Below are 20,771 nucleotides of genomic sequence, written 5' to 3' on the forward strand. Positions count from 1 at the left end.
TCAAAACAGTGTCATGTTGCCTGCTTTGACATCCAGACTTCAAATGATGTCATTTGTGATGTCAGTTGATTGACAAGTGGGTGGCTTGCCCACCTATCAGATTTGGCCTGTGGAGCTGTTAAGTAGCCTACTGGGGAAGGGAAGGGCCATAAAGGTAAAGGGACCCCTGACCATTAGGTCCAGTCGTGGCCGACTTTGGGGTTGCGGCGCTCATCTCGCTTTATTGGCCGAGGGAGCCGGCGTACAGCTTCCAGGTCATGTGGCCAGCATGACTAAGCCGCTTCTGGCGAACCAGAGCAGCGCACGGAAACGCCATTTACCTTCCCGCCGGAGTGGTAGCTATTTATCTACTTGCACTTTGATGTGCTTTCAAACTGCTAGGTTGGCAGGAGCAGGGACCGAGCAACGGGAGCTCACCCCATCACCCCATCGAACTGCCAACCTTCTGATCGGCAAGTCCTAGGCTCTGTGGTTTAACCCACAGCGCCACCCGCAGGCCATAGCTCAGTGGTAAAGGATCTGCTTTGCATGCAGAATGTCCCAGGTTCAATCCCCAGCATCTCCCTGTAGACTGAGACTGCTCCCTGCTGAAACCCTGGAAAGCTGTCATTGTAGGCAGTATTGAGCTAGATGGACTGTTAGGGAACTGCCATCGGCTCAGAGGCGAGAGATAGAAGTGCAAGGAGCAGAGGATGCTAGAGAGAGCCTTAACAAGCCAGAGGGGAGGGAAGCACACCCCTGCCATCCCCGGTCATGCGCAGGGAGGGGCGGAAAAGGCTTGGGGTGATGAAACTTTCATGTTGGGGGAGGTACAAAAACAGACCACTCCTAGATTCTGCTAGCGATTGAGCCAGACATGAAATGAGCTCTTCACTGTAAATTGTTTGCACCAAAATAAAGCCTGTAAAAGACAGGTTGGAGTCCTGCCTGGTTACTCTCGAGCAACCGCAACAGCATCTGACATGGACCAATGATCTGACTTGGTATAAAGTAGTTTCCTATATTCCAAGGCATCACTATACACTCTTTCCACACAGGCCTTTTCACCTCTTACTTTCAGTTGACTTAAAAAAAAATAAATCAGTTTCATAGGAGGTATTTTCTTTGGATGTCTCCAAGAAGGAGAAATAGACACAACATAAAAGAAAGTGGTGCCTTTACTGCTCCCATGTTTTCTTTTTGTTGATGTGGTTCAAATATTTGTCTTCCGTGCATTCAACCAAAGAGCCTGAACGGCATGCATTGTTTCATCAAAAGAGTCTTAGCTTTTTGTGCTAGGCATTTTAAAACTGTGCTTCCTCATCCTACAGATGTGTTAAATAAGCATGAATTGAATTGCCGAAGGTTCCCCAATAACAAAACTTGGAACTGAACTTTGATCTTTTTTAAAAAGCCCCAGATGCCACATGGGTTTTTGTATTTAAATGTAGTAAACCCAAAACAGAATTGGGGGGAGGGGGCAGAGAACACTTGCTGCAATTGTCCTCTGAACGTCTTTTCTTTCCCCTGCAGGAACTTTTTACACCAGAATGCAAGTTTAAGGAGTCTGTTTTTGAAAATTATTATGTAATCTACTCATCAATGCTCTACAGACAGCAAGAGTCAGGAAGGGCCTGGTTCTTGGGGCTCAATAAAGAAGGCCAAGTCATGAAAGGAAATAGAGTGAAGAAAACAAAACCAGCAGCGCATTTTCTACCGAAGCCATTGGAAGGTAAGGTTTGCATTGGCATTAGTAGCATATCTTCACTTTTTCTGCAGCACACAGAATGGGTGACTTCAGGGGTACATTTCTATCATTCCCAAGGGTTTCTAAAGATTGCTGGATGACACCTCCCTAGCTCCAAGGAGTATTTTGTATATTGCTTCATTCTGTTTGAAAAGGGCACACATGAAAGGCTTTTTGTGCGTGTGGTGATACTTGATCAGGGCTTGAGTGTGGAAAGCCACTTTCGAAAGCACTTTTCCAGCATCTCAAAATGGGCTGTGGATGTAGCATGGCTGCTAAAAGACGGGGCTGTGAAGAATGAAATTTTGTCTTTGTCGTAAGCTCAATAGGTGGCCTTTGAGAGAGCCATTCCTCTCCCACCAGCCTCAGTTCCCACCTGCAATATGGGGGTGATAAAAATATCACAAGGCTGTTGAAAGGATTGTTGAGACAATATATGTAGAGCACTTTGCTTGAAAGTGCATTGTGAAATATAATTCAGAATAAAAATTCAGGGTTCGTGCTTTGTGATAAGTTTTTGTTTAACCAACTAGGGAGATCTGAATCTCAGCATATGCTTTTCTTTCTGATGATTTTTTTTAAAATGAAAATTGCAATGGAAAGTGCTTATAAAAGCTAAGTCAAATGTCCAGCCCAGCCCATTTATATATCCAAGACTGAACAGATGTGATGGAAGATGTCCCAACAAATTTTCCTCCCCTCTCACCAAGCTTTTAAAGATGAGGCACGGTACATTGGCTGATGAGACTCGCTCTCCTTGTGGGAATATTGAGATTGCAAGTGCACACTTGTCGGGACAAGTGGGTCTGCTCCCATCTGCAAAGGAAGTCCTGGTTTTAGGTGGCAAGGCTGCACCCTCCTGTTTGGTCTCCCTCTCAGTCACTGCTGCCATTTGTTCAGTTTCTTCACCTCGGCTGATCATGCTTTTTCCAGCCTCCATGAAAGTTCCCCATTCCGTATGAACACTGGAGGGGAATTCTGGCGTCCCTGGTCCCTCTTCCAAAGTGACTGACAGGTTGGAAAGGGGAGAATCCCTTTCCTCCATCCCAGGTTCCCACAATTCAGTGCCCCAACTCAAACACACACACCTGCGTTTCTTCTTCCTCCGTCACATCTTGCCAACCTAAGTCCTATCGCCACCGTACTTCAGGTTTTCATTGTCCCTTTTTGCAACTCATTTAAATCCCTTTTATGTTGATCTTAATCCACACAACATAGTTAAACCATGTTGAAATCTATTCAGCTATCACAACCTCCTTCAAAGAACCTTGAAAGTTTTGTGTGGGCAAATGTTATCTGATAGAGATTCCAGTCCACAGAACTACAGTTTAGAGGTCATTTCTTAGGAGTGGTGACTTTCAATGAGTTTTCAAATGTGCTCATCTATTTCACTATACCTATTCCATCTCATTATTGCCATTGTTCCTCAGATTTGCGTGTTCAGACCCAGAGACCTCCCCCCTAAATAAAAACACATTTGACTCAAATTTTAGTTTGGTTTTTGGCAGAATTTAGGCCACAACTTTATTGATTACAGAAAGTGAGTGGTTGCATAGGCTCTGGTTCGACTAGCTGCCTGCACCCTTGCAGGTAGCGCTGATCCAGAGTCTATCATAGGTCAGCCAAGGGTGAACACCTGAGGTAGGTAGAAAGCCCAGGTCCAGGCTATGTCCACTCCCCAGATGCTCCCCTGGACTCAAGCATGGGCACAACCCCTTCTCGGGGTTTGACCAAACCAAGTTGAGTCCCTGGATTCCTTTAATGGAATACCCTTCACATAGGGATGGCAAGACCATTCCCCCATCCTTATCACCTGAACCAGTGCCTATCCGCAACCTTACAAGTTGTGACAATTTGCTATGTGGCAGGCAAAACCCAAATGGCAACAGCCAATCAGCCAAGTGGGGAAAATTCCTGCCATGGAAGGTCAATCGCAAAATGCCCTAAATATAGGGAGAGGTGGGCAGGTGTTCCGATGCACGAGCCAAAAGAGGAAGCTCTGGGTCACGTGCATAGGTATTTATAGGTCTCTCGATCCATTGAAACAGCACCCCATTGGCCAGATTAAACCCAGCAATGAGGGACCTACCAGCCGGGTGTTGTGGCTATCCAATATACCCACCCACAACAAGAGGGTCAGTCTTCAGGTCTCACCGCAACATGTGCCCTCTTTTACGGAGGACACGCTTTCCAGAAGATGCTTAAAAATGTGCATTGACAGTTAATGAAATTAAACAAAATGCTGCACATTTTATGTTATGGCTTGGCCATTGGTTTAAGATAATTGATTATGCTCCTTAAATTTTTCTGAGTTATAATTTAGTATTTATTTTTGATAACTCTATATCCCTCCTAATACAGTTTGCAATACAGTGGTACCTCGGGTTAAGAACTTAATTCCTTCTGGAGGTCCGCTCTTAACCTGAAACTGTTCTTAAGCTGAGGTACCACTTTAACTAATGGGGCCTACCGCTGCCGGTGCGCTGGTGCCACACGATTTCTGTTCTCATCCTGAAGCAAAGTTCTTAACCCGAGGTACTACTTCCGGGTTAGTGGAGTCTGTAACCTGAAGTGTCTGTAACCTGAAGCATCTGTAACCCAAGGTACCACTGTAGTCAAAAATAACTAAATAGCAGCATGAAAACAACCACAATCAAATATCATCCTGAACTGGTTCTTGTGCCTTTGGGAAAGATGTATGCAAAAGGAGGTGGCAACACCAGCAGGCTTGTCTGCACTACATGCAGCTGATCTTTTCACTTCTCCTTCGCTTTGAAAGCAAGGAGAGGGCCACAAATATGGCATTGCCACCAGTGAGTGCTGTTGCAAATGGCTCACTCTTTTCTTAGTGGGTAGACATTTGGGCTCTGCATAGAAATGTCACAGATCTCCTGCTACCCCTTTCATTTAATGACCTTCTCGCTCCGATTGTTTAGATTTTATTTTTCCCTGTAGGTCTAGTCCAGAATAGGTTATGCCACAATAAAATCAATATTTGCTCCAACAGAACAATGTGGCAACTATTCTGGATTTTATTTTCACAAATAGAGAGCGAGTGATGATTTGGAAAATATGAAAATATAAGTTATACTTTCAAAATGACAGGTTGTATGGATGTAATTCCTAAGAGTATGAGGCATTAGGAATGCATGATCTGTATTGTATGCACATTCTTCTGCATAAATCTTAGTGGAGATGACCCATAGTACTATCATACACAAGAAATGGGAATCTGCGCATTATTTTTGTTATTCGTTAAATGCCTATTCTTTCCGCACACCCTAGCTCTTCCCATATCCTCTCTCAAATACATAAACTTGCAAGAGCTCAAGTTACTTGCAGGACAGAATGCTGAATGGAAAGAGAGCAGCATCCACTGATCTGTGCCTTTCAAAGCCATGTACCGTATGTTTCACCCTATAGGACGCACTTTTCCCCCTCCAAAAATGAAGGGGAAATGTATGTGCTTCCTATGGGGCGAATGCAGGCTTTCGCTAAAGCCTGGAGAGCGAGAGGGGTCAGTGCGCACCAACCCCTCTCGCTCTCCAGGCTTCAGGAAGCTATCCACAAGCCTTGGGAGATCCTCGGGAGTTCCCGTCGGGCTCCCAAGGCTTGTGGATGGCAGCCTCCAAACCTGACCTGGTTTGGAGGCTGGGGGTGGGGAAAGCAGCGCTTCTCCCCACCGCCAGCCCCACAAGCTCGGGGGACAGCGGGGAGGCAGAGTCCGCCTTCCCGCTGTTCCCCGACATGGTTTGGAGGCTGGTGGTGGGAGCTGCCTGCATCCCGGAGCCTGGGGCGCGCTAAGCCACGTGCCCCGGGCTTTGGGAAGATATCCACAAGCCTGGGGAGACCGGCGCGACTTCCCGCCGGGCTCCCTAAGCTTGCGGATAGCAGCCTGTTCTGGGAGCTGGGGTCGGGAGAAGCTCAGGCTTCCCCCGCCCCAGCCCTGTGCCTGGGGGGGGAATTCTTTATCCCCCCCCCAAAAAAAACTAGGTGCGCCCTATGGGCCGGTGCGCCCTATGGGGCGAAAAATACGGTATTTGTATCGAGAGGGGAGGGGAGAAAAGGAGTATTGGGTATGATTGATCCTTCCTCATATGTCACAGCACAGGTAAACAGAACTAAGGAGTGTGGTGGTTTCCCACCTCCCTGCTTAGTATGCATACATAACTTCTCCATCCTACTTTGGCATTGGCAGAGCCAGTGCTTGACTTACCACTAACAGCCAGTATGCCTACACCTCTATAGGAAATGCAATGGGCAGCAATTTCCCTAGGATTGGGAAGTCTGATATTGTTATAGTCTGTGTTTTCAAAGTAGCACCATCAGTGGGCAGATTTTTCAACTGGGACCCTTAACCAATTATGGTTGGAGGTGCTGGCCTTGCCAATTTAGAACCAGTTATTAGGAAGCTAGTTTTAAAGCCGGCCCTCCCAGTGTGTTTGTTAATTGCTAAAGGTGAATGGGCCAAGAAAACTATCAGGGTGGTGATGGTCGCCCTTACACGTGGATATTTAATTAGTCTGCTAGCTGATAGAACGTGCATTAGCCTTGTGGAATCACTATAGGGGTGTGACAGCTTCCTGGGACAACTTGGATGGTTCAGATCTGGGAATAGCATGCCTGGTCTCCAGGCAATTTGGAGTGTTGTAGAAAGCTAATATATATCAAAACCCAAAAGGGATTTCTCCATCACAGGAGTCTAATCAAAATGTCATCATATTATAAGTAGCGTAGTTGTCCCTCATTCAGACTGCATCTGGAAACAATTGCCATTCTCTGTTTAAAACGGTCTTAACCCCATCTACATAAATACTTGCTTTACATATCTTAATGTTGTAAATTTTAAACTCATCCAGCTTCCAGTTCCCCATAACTTTTATACATATAATCAGATGGAACATAAGACAACAACAACCATGTTTGTACACTGCTCATCTGACTGGGTTACCTCAGCCACTCTGGGCAGTTTCCAACATATATAAAAGCATAATAAACATTACACATTGAAAATCTTCCCTAAACAGGGCTGCCTTCAGATGTCTTCTAAACATTGTATAGTTACACATCTCCTTGACATCTGATGGGAGGGCATTCACAGGGTGGGCACGACTACAGAAAAGACTCTCTGGCTGGTTCTCTTTAGCTTCACTTCTTGCAGTGAGGGAACTGCCAGAAGGCTCTCAGTGCTGGATCTGTGTCGAGGCTGAACGATGGGGGTGGAGATGCTCCTTCACGTATACAGGGTTAGGGTTGTTTAAGTCAACACCAACACTTTGAATTGCGCTCGGAAATGTACTGGAAGCCAGTGTAGGTCTTTCAGAACCAGTGTTATACAAGTGTGTGTGTTTAAACTCCTTTATTTTATTTTTTTATAAAGCAGCAACTCAGTTAAATGGAGTTTAAGTATTGGGATCTCTCACATTTTACTTACGCATCTTGTCTCTTTCTCTTCTCCCATTTGTAGTTGCCATGTATCGAGAACCATCTTTGCATGATGTTGGAGAAACAGTGCCAAAGGCTGGGGTGACTCCAAGTAAAAGCACAAGTGCATCGGCAATAATGAATGGAGGCAAACCAGTTAACAAGAGTAAGACAACATAGCCAGATCCTCATGGGTATTGTGACTTATTGAGCTCTCTTAAGTACGGCTGAGCATTTTATCCTTGCAAGACTGTCTCACTCTGGTGTCTGCGGATCAGCTGGAGGCAAGCAAATGCTTGCTCTTCACTCGTCCCAAACTAGGTTATTGCAAGCGGATAAATCTCAACCCGTAACTCCTCCTACAGCAAAGAAGACACCTGGTTAACCAGCTGAACTCAGACCATGGAATGCCCTACCAGATATGGAATGCCTTTTTAATATCTTTTCTGTGACTGTGACACCTCATGTGAATGACATACTTCACAAGTACACTTGATATCCTGCCTGCTGACAGTTACCCATAACTCCCCTTTTGAGTCCAGGAAACCCATGTGTTTTAAGTTCAATTTTGTAGCACACAAAATAAGTAATTTCTAGATAGATGCTGTAAACCTGTGCTATTATGAATTTTCTCTTCTTCCCCCTTTTTTACAAGGCTGCTCGCTCTGCTGTTTGTGTGACTCCTTTGCAGGGATTGTGTTTCTCTCAGAGTTAAACGTTGCTGGTGGCTTAGTTCTGAAAAGCAATCAGGGAATCAGGGGAGCCTTCGAAACCCTATTCGGAATTATACCCGTCAAGGAATAGGATCATTGTCTCAGAGGTACAAATGGGGATTCGGCATGAATACTCTCTAGTGTGTTCTTGAGGTTGGCATTACTGAGAAGGGAAAAGCATCAAACATGGCCGGTCAACAATCTCTCGAGGCCAGTGTTTGACATCCCCTGCCAGTTTCTTTTTGTGTGTGTGTTTTATACATATCACAGGCTTACTGGTAATGGTAACATTTGCCTTGCCCAGCGAGCAAGACCCACACATTTTTGGGAAAGTGGGTCCAAAGAACTCTGTAGGCCTTGTAGGCCTGAACTAAGGCTCATTTTTCATCTACTAGTCCTCATTATTTGAAAGTTAAAGAAAAAAAATTAAGATGAATGAAAATTGCGCTACCTAAGTCCATTTCGAAACAATAGAATCCCTCCTGTTTTTAATGAATGGAACGTAATCCCATCCTTATTTTTTTTTGGCTGTAGTCCACTCTCTTACTCAGCAAAGCATGGGCAAGGAAGTTACTGTGTTCTTTTTTGCAGCACCAATGCAAGGGGTAGAATATACTTTAATACTTTCAGTGTTTTAAAAAAAGAGGGAAGTTTTTCACTGGGACATATTTAAAGAGTTCCTTTGTGTTTCTTTCTAAAAAAGCTCAGCATGCAGAGTTTAATGCTCTCTATATAATTTCACCAGTACCACGTTTCCAGTCCAGCTTTTTAAGATAATATATGCCCACCAAATTGCTAGGTTTACGGTGCCTTGCCTTGATCTCAGTATTCTTTCCATTGTACTACATGAACCTAGGAAAATTCTAACACAATTACAAGGCTAAGAACTTTTACCATTTGATTGCTTAATAAAAGAAATACTGTTGATATTTCCTGGATATCAGTTTAAGAGTGGGTTGAAGCCAATTGAGAAGTGAAATGACAAATGGCCAGAAGTCTTAGGAGACATGAGAAAAATGCTGTTAAGACGTTAAGTAAATTGGTAAAGAATTCAAAAGTGCTGATTAGAAAGCTTGATAAAAGCAGAAGGCATGCTATGGACCAAAATGTACCTCAGTTCTGGAAAACCATGTATTAGACTATTCGGTGTTCATTTTCATGTTTCCTCCCCTCATTTCATTTTTTGGAGACTGTGTTTTCAGAATGGCTTTTAAAAATTGTTTCACATTTACATAAATTATGATCTGTTGAAATGTTCAGCCTGCTTAGGTAGTCAACTAGATTGAACATTGGTTAACTCTTGACGCTTACAAGATTTTCATAACAGCTTCTATTTTAATAAGCAAACACTTGATATACATCCAAGTAGGTTATGTGATGTTGCTTAAGTAGAAATATACAATGTAAGCATTCAGACCAATTATTTTTTTTGTTTTATTTCCATTTAAGACAAGAGACTGTTTAAGGTTGGTTCTTTTTAACCAGAAGAGTGAAGCACATAAAATGATGCTCAATTTTCCAAGCGCTTAAAAAGACAAAAGAAGAAGAAACTAAAGAGGTGTTTAAAAGCTATGAAAACGGTATGTGCACAAAAATAAACCCTGAGCATCCTTTTACCCTGTGGCTTTCTCAAAACACTCTCTTGTGTTCTCTACCACATAGGGACAAAAAGGACCAACTTCCCCTCCATTAATTGGATGTTCAGGGTGATCAGCAGGTGGTGTGGCCTTCTCATGCAGGTACACTTATGCGCAAGGGCTGTGTAGTAAATACTGAAACTGAAGGTCTCTAAACTATCCATACTTTGCTCTCAAATGTGAAATGTTTTGTGTTATTCTCTAAAGACTCAGTTCCAGCAACCTGCTGACTTTCATTCTAAATAGACAATTAAGTTTCTATACTGTGCAACTGGAATTAAAACAAAACAAAGTTATAAAACAGGAAAGCAAAATAAAAAAGATGTGAAATGCATTCTTTTTGCAAAATTTTGGAATCAGTTTTGTATTGGTGGATGAAGAATGGGAGAGGCAGGTGTTGGGTATATATAGTTGACTTTAGCACTAGGAAGTATGAAGATGGTATCCTATCTGGTCAGCTCATGCAACTGATTTTATAAGGCCAGCAGAGGAAAAAAATTCCGCCCCTACTGCATCTTAATCCAGACTGCACTCATCACAGTATGGTCTGTTGGGTCTACCCTGCACTGGCAATTCTTCATCTTTTCATCTATGGAGAAGCTCATGAGACATAATCAAAGTTCTGCAAAATGGGATCAATATCCTTTGAAACACAACAATTTAATTTCCAACATGCAAACTCATGTTGCCAAGCCAACCTGTTGAGAGTGGCTAATATAATGTTAAGGCTGAGTTTATTTTTGTAATGTGAATGGTTGGCGCTGTACTGTAAGTAGAACACACAATGTCACCTTTGGCATTCTCTTCTGTGTCTGGAAGGGTCTTAAACCAGTGGAGAACCTGTTTCAGCACAAAGGAGAGGATTCATTGTTTCTTGTGCTTCAGTTACTCCTTTAGGTTTGTCTCTTGTCTCATCTGCTGCATGGGAAGAGGATGGTAATGATGAACTGCATGTCGTAGGCTATATGTATCAGACCTGTTGGTATGTACTGCTAAACTGACATACATATAAGCAATGAGTTTGTCTGCATTGTACAGTTTGTGTTTATTACCATTTTGTTGTATACACAGATGCAACATATTGAATAAAATATTTGTATGAAGGCATATTAAAAACAACAACCCAACATTTGATATTTTACCCCCCAAAAAAGTTGTGCAAAGTAACATTGCATTGGCAGCAGTATAAACAAAACATCATGTATATAGTTTGGCGAAACTCAATTCTCTCTCCTTTGACCATGCCAAAGAAAATTTTAGCTCCTTAATCTATTACCTCTCTTGCTGTTTTCCAGGACAACATGTTGCCATTTTGTTCCCTCTCAAATTAATTTCTGTCAAGCAACACTTGCTTTTCAACTGTCTGTTACTTGCTAAAGAACTGTACCAGTAAACTTGATGGAATCAATTTGTATTTGCAGGTCAAATGTGTATACTGCCATGTAAACACCATGTTTGTGTTCCCACATTCTCTCAGTTTGCATGTTTTGTTGTGTTGGCTTTAGCTTCAATCCCCGCAAAGGAGGCAGCATTATCAGCAATGAACAAATATGGTAATGACAGACCCCAGCCATGTCATGCAGTTTTAATTGCAGAGGGAAATCAGACATTCCTCTGATCCCGAGACCTGCTTGCCCTGGTGGATTTCTTGGGCATATTGGGTTTTGCCATTCATGCCAGCAGCTTCTTACGCTGAGATACATGAGAAAGGCAACCTAGATGAAGGAGCTCTAAGCATGCATTAGAACTTGCCTACCCCAAACTTATCATTGGGTCTGGATATCCGGGTGATGGACTGCAGCAGGATAAAATTGCACCTTTCATCCTTTTAGCAGTTTAAAAAAACCAAACACTTTTACTTTATTCTGCAAAATCTCATCTAAAACCCATTCCCTGCTAAAATACTGAATTAAGTACCACCTTTTGTTCTGTCTAGGAAGCATCCACAGCACACAGGAGTTCTCACTAGCCCACCAACACTCATACACTCTTATAGGGATCTAATAGGGAGGTAATATATAAAAGTTTGCAACACACTTTAGGATTTTCTGTCCTTGAAGTTACTTTAAAACTGACATAAAGTATTTGTATGAAATTATTTTTCCCTGCATCAATTTGATTTAACTTCTTTAGAATTATATTGCCCTATAGCAAACTATCAAGGCATTAAAAAAAATAAATGACTACTTGCTATAAAGATTTTGCCTGGGATGTGTGTGCATATATTGAGGAGGGGGCTCTTCTTCTTACCATATGGGGGAAGGTTTTCACTGCCTTAGTGCCACTTTGCTATGGCATTAGGTGAGTTGGCTTACATACCTTCTCTTATATTGCACTGAAATGCTTTTCAACTATGTCCTGACAAGACACCAACCCTCTTTGGATACTTAAATACAATTTATTTTTAGCTATTTAGTTTAAAAATCAAAATCTTGTGATACTTTTCAAACGGAGGTATTTTATTCCCAAATGTTAAAGAGTCTCATCTCCTGATACCTTTTTATTTGCTTCAAAGCAGGTTTGGGGAGAGAGGCTGCTAATTTGACCAGAGCAGCAGTGCAGGAGTAGTGGATGCTAAACCCTTTCTTCCCATGCTGTCCCTCTAGGCCCCACCCACCTCCAGCTACTTTTTAAGTTATGAAAGAGACAGCAGGAAAAGTCTCCTGCTCTGCGTGGCGTTTGGCTCTTAGTCTTTAAACAGACAGGTAGGATGTGGAAAAATACCATCACTTTGGCCCTGATTATCACTTGACCCTATCGGATTATTTGGCTATCTTTCTGCTGCATATCCAGAAATTCAGCAAGTGATCATTATTTTCATACTGGCAACCCCCTTGACTGTGCTAACAACTTGAATACAACCTGCTTGGGCACATTCCTTACCTGAAGTGGACCGTGGTTGTCCACAAATTATAAGTCACATTCTTTCTGGACCACGCGAAGAGGATCCCCACAGGAGCACACACACCCTGAAACTTTGGGGGTATGAATTTATAAGACCTGTTTGCACTGGGTTGAGACACGTTTCTTGAGTACATACTTGATCTTTCCTGGGTAAATTCTCATGAGAAAAGCATTCACACTTGCAATGTTCCACCTGCACTTTCAAGTGGTACCATCTCGGAAAGACTGTACCGCTAATTTTCCCTGAACATTTTCGTTGGGTTCAAAATTATATGTTGGGTTACAAAACTATACGTTGAATCTTAGATTGAAGTGGGCAACAAGCCAGCTTAGTTTATATTTCTGTATGTATGCCACTCAATCATATAGCCAACAACAATCCTCATTATGGCACACACAGTGAACAGGCTATGCACCCAAGATGAAATCTTACAGCCTAATTAACTGCAGTAAAGTACATTCTCGGAAAAGTGAATGAAAATGGACGCTTACCCCTTCCTCCAGGTAGGTGGCTGTTGCGGATCCTGGTGCTCAGTTGCAATCCCTGGGATAGCCAAAACACACATGGCCAGGTGACCATTGGGGGATTGCCCTGGCCGCCTGGGGGTTCCCGCCAGCTCCTGCACTTTAAATTGGCCAATGAGAGGCCTGCTCTGGAGGGTGTACCTCACTGGCTGAAAGAGCACTGGCTCCCCGGCTGCCTGAGCAGCCAGTGAGGCATAAAAGCCAGCAGCACCTTCCCTTCTCTTAGGTGAACTGGCTATGCAGGCAAGTGAATGACATCCAAGATGAAATCTTATAGCTTAATTAACTGTAGTAAAGTACATTCTCAGAAAAGTGATCAAAAATTACGACTGTTTTGTTCCCACTGGACAAAGGGCTCCACGATATGAGGCTGAGATGGTATATAGTTATCAGAGGCATTCTTATCTCATTTCCCCACTTCACTATGCTTCCTCTTAAATCAGAAATGTGCAAAAGTTGGTGAAGAGCAGCAAACGAAGGGGCAAACCACAAAGGTGCACAATGTTTTAATAAGATATTGCCACTAGTCTATCCTGAAGTGTTTCCAAGTCATAATTGTTCTTCTTTTAGAGCAATTTTGGTGGGTGGACTCGCTAATTCCTCAAATGTTTACAAATTCTCCATTGTAGGAAACTCATTTTGATGGCTTGCCACTTTGGTTTGGTTTGCTCCCAACTGCTTAAGGTCACTCCTCCTTTTATTTAATGCATCGCACATTGCACAGCTACAGCCCAGGTTCTTTCTTAAGCAGGGTGGGGTAACAATAACTGCTAGTGGTTAAGAAAAGATCACTCTCATCTTGTGTGGGATGGGAATGCTCCTGCTTTTCATGTTACCCTGTAAATGGCTAAGAAGTCTCTGTAATGACATAAAGGATAGCATTAGTAGTCATGATACACATGCAGTATAGTTCTATAGGAAGGCATGCCAAAGCCCACTGAAACCAAAAGGTTAAGAGTGCCATTTTTGGTTAGTATTATCAGTTATTTGGTTAGTAATATCAGAGTGTTTACATTGGGGTCGCCTGCCCAGCACCCATGCCATGCCATGCCATCCATGAAGGCTTCCACGGGTGCTATGGACAGGGACCCCAGACTGAGCTTTCACAGGGAAAAAGGTTTGGAGCCCTCCTAGAAAGAAAGTTATGGGGTAAAACATGCAGGTAACATCCAAGCAATTTCTGTTAAATGCAAGTGAGTGCGGTATGGCCATTTCCCCTGGTACCGAGGGCTTCCTGTTGCTATTTGACTGCAATAGCCTGTGTGTGTGTGTGTGTGTGTGTGTGCACGTGCAAAATCCACACTGTATGATTTCCACAATCAGGACCAGCAGGCCATAGCTGACTTTCCAGCCACTGGCTGTCTCTCTAATTTTGTGTTATTCCATACTCAACGCGACATTTTCTGTTGTAGCAGCTATTTTGGAACTGGTGTGCCCAACACTCCCGAAAAATTTGAAATGTGCCCACCCATCCAAAAAGGTCGGCAACCCCCAATTTACATAATCAAGCCTCGCAATCGTTGCTAGCAATGGTAAGAACTATAGTAGTGCAAAGGACAGCCTAAAGGCAGCTACATAGATGTCTAAATACCATTGCAAGTCAGGAACCCAACACATCAGAAGAATTTATACAGCCAGCCTTTCTAGAAGTTACTTCTACCAGTGGAAACACAATTTCTGCTCTTAGCTACAGTTGACTAACCATAGTGTCAGGATGTTAAAGAAGCAAAAACAGAAGAATGCTGCTGGAGCACATTAGGAACTAATTGGGTTGTTTCTATGTGCACCTACATGCACAATGCGTGCATTACACTGAGAAGGTGGTTAATATGTGAGTTGAAGGTGTGAAGGGAGCAAATGGCCTCTTTATGTATGCAATTATTTACCAGCCCCCTAGTTCACACCAGTCATCTGATGAAATCAGTTTGTGCAATATAAACTGGTGGCAGGCACAGTTTACATAAACAGCAAGAAGAAGAAATGTATCCCACAATATTCCTATCTGCCCATTTATACAGGTCATCAGAATGGAGGTTCTCCTCTTTGAATTTAATGGAGCTGCCATTCAAAAGGAGACAATACACTGGGTTTCAGTTTCCGTACTTCTTATGCTCAAAGTTCAGACTCCCCCCATTACTGTTCTGCCTCTGTAAGTATTTTAGACCTTGGCGCTAATACATTAAAAGCAAGAGAGAGAAAAAGCACAGTACGGTGTCCAGTTTGGTGGCATGTTTCCTAGCTCAAGGCCATTTACAGTTTCCACACACATACAAGTAAATGTGGCTGCAATCGGATGGCTCCAACCCTTGTATGGAACTCTGTATGCACAATGGGCCGCAACTTACACACAGAGAGCATTCCCTTTTGAGCAAGAGTCAAAATCCAATGCATATGGCAGAATTTTGATCTGGGGCAAACGTATCAAAGTTGTCAGTTAGGAATAACATTTATTTTGAGCCCCTTTTAAGCTAAGTGCCCATTTAGCAATTTGTTATGCTGATCAGCATTGACTGTGCAATGCTATCATTCAACTATAACCAATGTGGCTTAGATCCAGGCACAGGGAAGCCGCAACTGTGCCCCATATTAATTGGACTGTGGATGCGCCATCCAGTACCTTTCTGCATAAATAAAGCCCAGCATTAGATGGCCATTGCAGTTGCTCTAGGGTCACAAAAACCACATGTCTAAAATATAAACATAGTTTTATAGACGTCTCTAGTCAAAGCAGCGAACCATAATTATGAATTATTGCATCACTGGAATCTTTAGCTAATACTGTATCAATATATTTTGGGAAGTGCACTATTTGGAGTTTAAAGATGACATAGAACAGCTCTGAGGAGTATCTGCCTGATTATGCATGCACATAACTCCTGTTTAATAAATTATGCACAGACATTTAGAGGTCACTGAGTACAGGCTCTGATAAGAGGTACGTCTTTTGCTTTTAAAGGAGACAAGAAATGGAATCGCATGAAGGGTTTGCTCTGTGTGTGTGCGTTGTGGGGGGAGGGAATTGTTCATACCCAGGCAATGCAAGCTTCCTATAAACATCTCACACTTCAGCCATTTCTTTAAGGTAGCGGCTTTCTCTTTAAACAGTACCTGCTCTTTCTACAAAAATAAACTCAAGTTTTTACACTAATTAAGAATATATATTTTGCAATGGTCTTTCCTTATTTCTGCATTATGGGTCAATCCAAAAGCTCAATATAGACATCCAAGTTGTTGCAACAAAATAATATATTAAACTTTTATATCTGGATACAAAGGTCTCCCCAAACATGTTAGCAAATTTGCTTTGCCATCCTTTAACACAAAATGTAAGCATTCTTTTTTAAAAAAGAAAAGAAAAGAAAATGTATGTAATTTTTTCTCTCTGAGGAACTAAAGGGCTGCCAATTTCTCCATGTACAAAAAGCGATTCTATGTAAATAAAGCAGGGAACTCCCCAAGAGCTGTGCATTTATTTTTCCATAATTCAATGTGAACTCCACACTGAGCAGCATTTCACCACTAAAAATAAAATTTAAAAATTGTTCCTAAGACTGACCTATTTGTATTTATTGTTCTAAAACCACAATTTCAATTTTCTGTGCTGTCCTGTTCTGAACGTCTTTGACTCTCTACACAATCACACTGAACAGATGAACTCAGGGCTGGCATCAGGTTTTGGTAGCTGGAGAGGCTGAGGCTGGGCTCCCCAATGATATATCTGCCCTATATGACCTGCATTCCCCTTTTCTTTTTTTCTGGCCTAGTGCTCTACCACTAGAAGACAACTTTACTCAGGGTCCTGCCAAACCTGGATGAACTGACCTTCCTCTGGCAAACCCTCGGTTTCATTCTTTCTATTTTTAAAATGGCAAGGTAGGGTGAATACTAGGTCTGGTTATAGTAGTTAATGCCAGGTGCATGTAACACACATTCCAAAAGTGGTATCAGTTTTCCTTTGCTTTGCATCAAGGACCAGGCAGCAGGTATTGCTAATGTAACACGACAGGGTTATCTGCAATGAATAGCTAAGCCAGGATAGCCAACAAGATGCCCTCCATATGCTGTTGGAAAGCAGTTACGCAGAACTTGTGACTGTTAAGCCAAACAACACCAGCAGAGCAGTCAGGACTGGGTATTAGTCAAAGCTATTTCTGCTGCCTGCCTGGGACTGCTAAGGCAAGAGAGCAGCCACAATATATGGCTGATGGGTGATAAACGCTTAAGGCTTGCTGTGCAGTTCAGGGTATATTCATGTGATCAACAGAGCCATGAGACATAAAGTGATCAGTCTGCTACTACACAAGACTTGATCCCCTCTGACAATAATCCACACACTCATGCACCAAGCCACCTAGGGGACAAAGAGGGTCAGGAGGCTTCGCTATAATAGCTCTGCAGCACAAACACATGCTGGGCTTCAAATCTCCCCTTCAGGATTGCAGTTAAGCTTACTAGCAAGTATTGCATTCTTGCAATTAAAATCCACTTAGTTACCTTTTCGGCAAGTTCTAAGAGCAAGAGGAAATCCCCAAGAAGCCTGCCTTGGCCATTATCCTCTAGATGGCAAGACACTCGTCACAGTATATTGATTTATTCAGCCTGCAAGAGATCTGATGGGCACACAATGTTCCGGGGCTGTTGAGAGGTTCTCTCAGCTGGGATGGGGAGTCTGCAGCCTGATTTTACACGGGGCGGGGAGAACGTGGAGGGAAGATAATGAGGATGGGAGGGAAACAACTGGAGGGGGCGAGAGCCAAAGTAGATAACAGGATGGAAAGGGGGAAGCCCCTTGCAAGTGATCAGACCATGGGCAAGAGTGATCTGACCCCCAGTAGCCCAGGGAGTGGGAAGGACCTGAGAGAGGCGAGGTGTGTGAGAGGGAAAGGGGGTGGCAAAAAAGAGAGAGAAAAGGCCCTCCCACTTTTGGCTCTGGACCTGCCAACCTTTAGCCATGCAGTCCCTAAAAGGAAAGAAAATTCCCAGTCCTTCTTTATGCATTTGAGTCCACAAGACAGATCGCTTGGGAGCCACAAATCTGTACATACAACTGGCTCTTTGCCAAAATCTAAGCTGTGGCTTGGCAAACTTGCACAGCCCGCCCCCCCCCCCAAGGCTTCCCACAGCATCTCAATGAAGAAATCAAATGTGCAGGCGCATGGCACTGTGCTCTCAGGCTTGCCCCGCCTGCTGAAATTAGAGGGACAGATTCCCCATTGTAGACTGCTAGGTACATAGCCAAGTGACAAGGGCTGGCACTAAGGCAGTTGTCAAATCAGTTTTGCCCACAAATTCTTGCTGCTTCAGTCACTCCCAACCTCCACCACAACCCTCTCAAACTCAGCTTTTTCTTTTTTTTTTCAGCCACAGCGTGCCAGAGCACAGTTCCTCCACCTTTTTCCAGAGCCCTCAAACAACAACTCCTGGCACTAGGCCCTGGCATGAACCAACTCCCAAACCAATGACCCTTCTCCTTCTCCCTCACACACGAACCCAACCCTGACATGGCCGTGCCATTGCTCCTCCCAGTTTCCCAGAGACACCGAGGCCTATCCATAGGCTGCCCCTTCTTTCTCCTCATTCCGGCTGCTCTAGCAGGAGGTGGTGGGGAAGCACATGGAGGGGACGAAGAGCCCTCCGCACTGCCCTGGCACCCAGGGGCAGTGGAGGCAGCATGGCTGCCATCCTGTGGATGGGAGACATAAGCGAGAGAAGGGTTCACAGGGCATGCAGGGGGGAGGGGGAGGTGCAGGGGGCAGTTCCAGCACCTTTTTTGCATATAAAAAATCCTGCTTATACCTAGTGGGAAACGGGGCTGAAACGCCTTTCACCATATTTCAGCTATTCAGTTAGTCCTGTGGATCAGCAACCACGAAACAGCAACCAGCCTTGAGGTCACCCCTACTAGTAAGTTTTTCTGTGTGAAGGAAGTGCTTTTTGTGCTCGGGCTTACCATATCCCTGGCACACCACTGCCTTTTTTCTTTCCAGGTCCCTGGTGGCATTGGTGAGTGAGAAGAACCAAATCAAGGCCTATACAATGGTACCTCGGGTTACATATGGTTCAGGTTACATACGCTTCTGGTTACAGACTCCACTACCCCAGAAATATTACCTCGGGTTAAGAACTTTGCTTCAGGATGCGAACAGAAATTGTGCTCCGGTGGCACAGTGGCAGCGGGAGGCCCCATTAGCTAAAGTGGTGCTTCAGGTTAAGAACAGTTTCAGGTTAAGAACAGACATCCGGAATGAATTAAGTACTTAACCTGAGGTACCACTGTATATGTACTGCTGAATTACTTTTACTAATTCATTTCTGCTTGCCCAGGGAGGCTTTACAATTCATTCACACAGTTCTAGGCACTTGGGGTGTTCTACACAACAGCGGCACATCTGATTGCCAATAAAAAGATTACTTAAAAACACGCATTTTGGCAAACATCTGCATTGTTCCAGTCCTGCTTGGTGTTCCTGGTAGTCTCTCTTTTCCTTCTTCTCCTCCTCCTCCTCCTCCTCCTTCACTCTCACAGACTTTGGCCTAATTTAACCACACTACCATCAACTCCAGCTGGCTGCAGCAACACCTCTGATTTTGTTCACGAGTGTCCCCAGAGTCATGGGTGCCCCCAAAGGATGTTCAGTGACATCCTTAGCTGTGTGATGCGGCTCATAGCAGCCAGTAAGATTGTGAGCAGTGGGGGCAAATGATGGAAAGAAAGGGGGGGGAGGGGAAGGGAAAACAGCACTGGGTAACAGAACTGAAACAATGCAAACGTGCTTTCAACGTGTACCTAAAATCACTGATGTAGGAAGTCATTTTCTGGCACTTTTAAAAATCAAACAAGGTAAGTAGTTTCAGCTCACCCTTTAAGAAAAGAAGCAAAACCTTCATGGCGGGAGAAATTTCCTCACGTGCCTCCTTTCCATTCCATCTCTTCCCTACACTTATAAGAGACCTGTGGAAAGGGGTGGTGAGTAGGGCGACACAAAGCAGAGAGGGTGTGTGTAGCTGAGTGAGCGTGTGTCTGTGTGTGCAAGAGAGAAAAGGCCAGGGTCAAAGGGACCTCTCCCTCTCATTTGGAATTTTTACATATTTCTGAACCAGCGTTTTCATACAGATAGTTCTTATTACACAATGAAGCTGAAATTCAGTAGCCCGACTACGTTATATAATGTGTCTTGTCTGTGCAATTTCCAGCAAAGATTATTTGTGGCACTCTAACAGGATATACTGTCTTCTTTTGTGATATTGGAGGGGCCCTATCCTGTTCCCACTGACTGCACCGAGAGCAGGATCAAAACCTGGTGTTGTTTATTGGATTCCCCCCGCCCTCATGCACACACACCTGGAAATATGCTGCTGTGCCCACTTGTATCTACTGGTGGATTTGCTTGTCCTGAAGTTTGTCTTGCATTTAAGTATTCTAGCAGCCTAAGTTAAAATAAACAAGCACCAGACCCAAAAATCCTTCAGTCTTCAGTGTTCCGTGGCAGCATTAGGAGTATTCCGTCCCAAGCCAGATTTCGCAAGCATTTCCAGTCCAACCTTCCCAGCACTCACAGTTTCCACAGCTACATATACCATTTCCTGGAACAAAACAACACAGGCTATAATTATCCATAATTGAAATGTACTTCATTAAACATGTGTTGCTCTGCAAACGTCGCAAACCATCAAACAGCTTTATTTCCCCCTGTACATATTTTCTCTTGCTGGACAGAACTCGCTTTGCAATTTGATTAAGTCGTCACCAAAAAAAAAAGCCCGCTAAATAGTTTGCCATCAAGAAGACACTGAAGGTTACAATTAAACCATCAGAGTTTACAGCCAGCTGCCTCTGTGCTG

The 20,771-nt window shown here is 43.6% G+C and overlaps 2 protein-coding genes across 6 annotated transcripts in view; one reads left to right on the forward strand and one right to left on the reverse strand.

The window, feature by feature from the left end:
* The window catches only part of FGF14 (fibroblast growth factor 14), a 309,088-nt gene extending 297,391 nt beyond the window's left edge, over nt 1-11,697 (forward strand). For all 5 annotated transcript variants that reach the window (XM_028728197.2, XM_077927681.1, XM_077927682.1 and 2 more), the window contains 2 exons: nt 1,513-1,711; nt 7,194-11,697. In XM_028728197.2, the coding sequence (XP_028584030.1) occupies nt 1,513-1,711; nt 7,194-7,330 (336 nt within the window). In that variant the 3' untranslated portion in view covers nt 7,331-11,697. The remainder of the gene's footprint in view (nt 1-1,512; nt 1,712-7,193) is intronic.
* ITGBL1 (integrin subunit beta like 1) overlaps nt 9,169-20,771 on the reverse strand; it is a 139,367-nt gene continuing 127,764 nt past the window's right edge. The window contains exon 11 of the mRNA XM_028728201.2: nt 9,169-20,513. Within this exon, the coding sequence (XP_028584034.2) occupies nt 20,422-20,513 (92 nt within the window). The 3' untranslated portion in view covers nt 9,169-20,421. The remainder of the gene's footprint in view (nt 20,514-20,771) is intronic.

Source organism: Podarcis muralis, chromosome 4 (genome assembly GCF_964188315.1).
Source record: "Podarcis muralis chromosome 4, rPodMur119.hap1.1, whole genome shotgun sequence".
NCBI lineage: Eukaryota > Metazoa > Chordata > Lepidosauria > Squamata > Lacertidae > Podarcis > Podarcis muralis.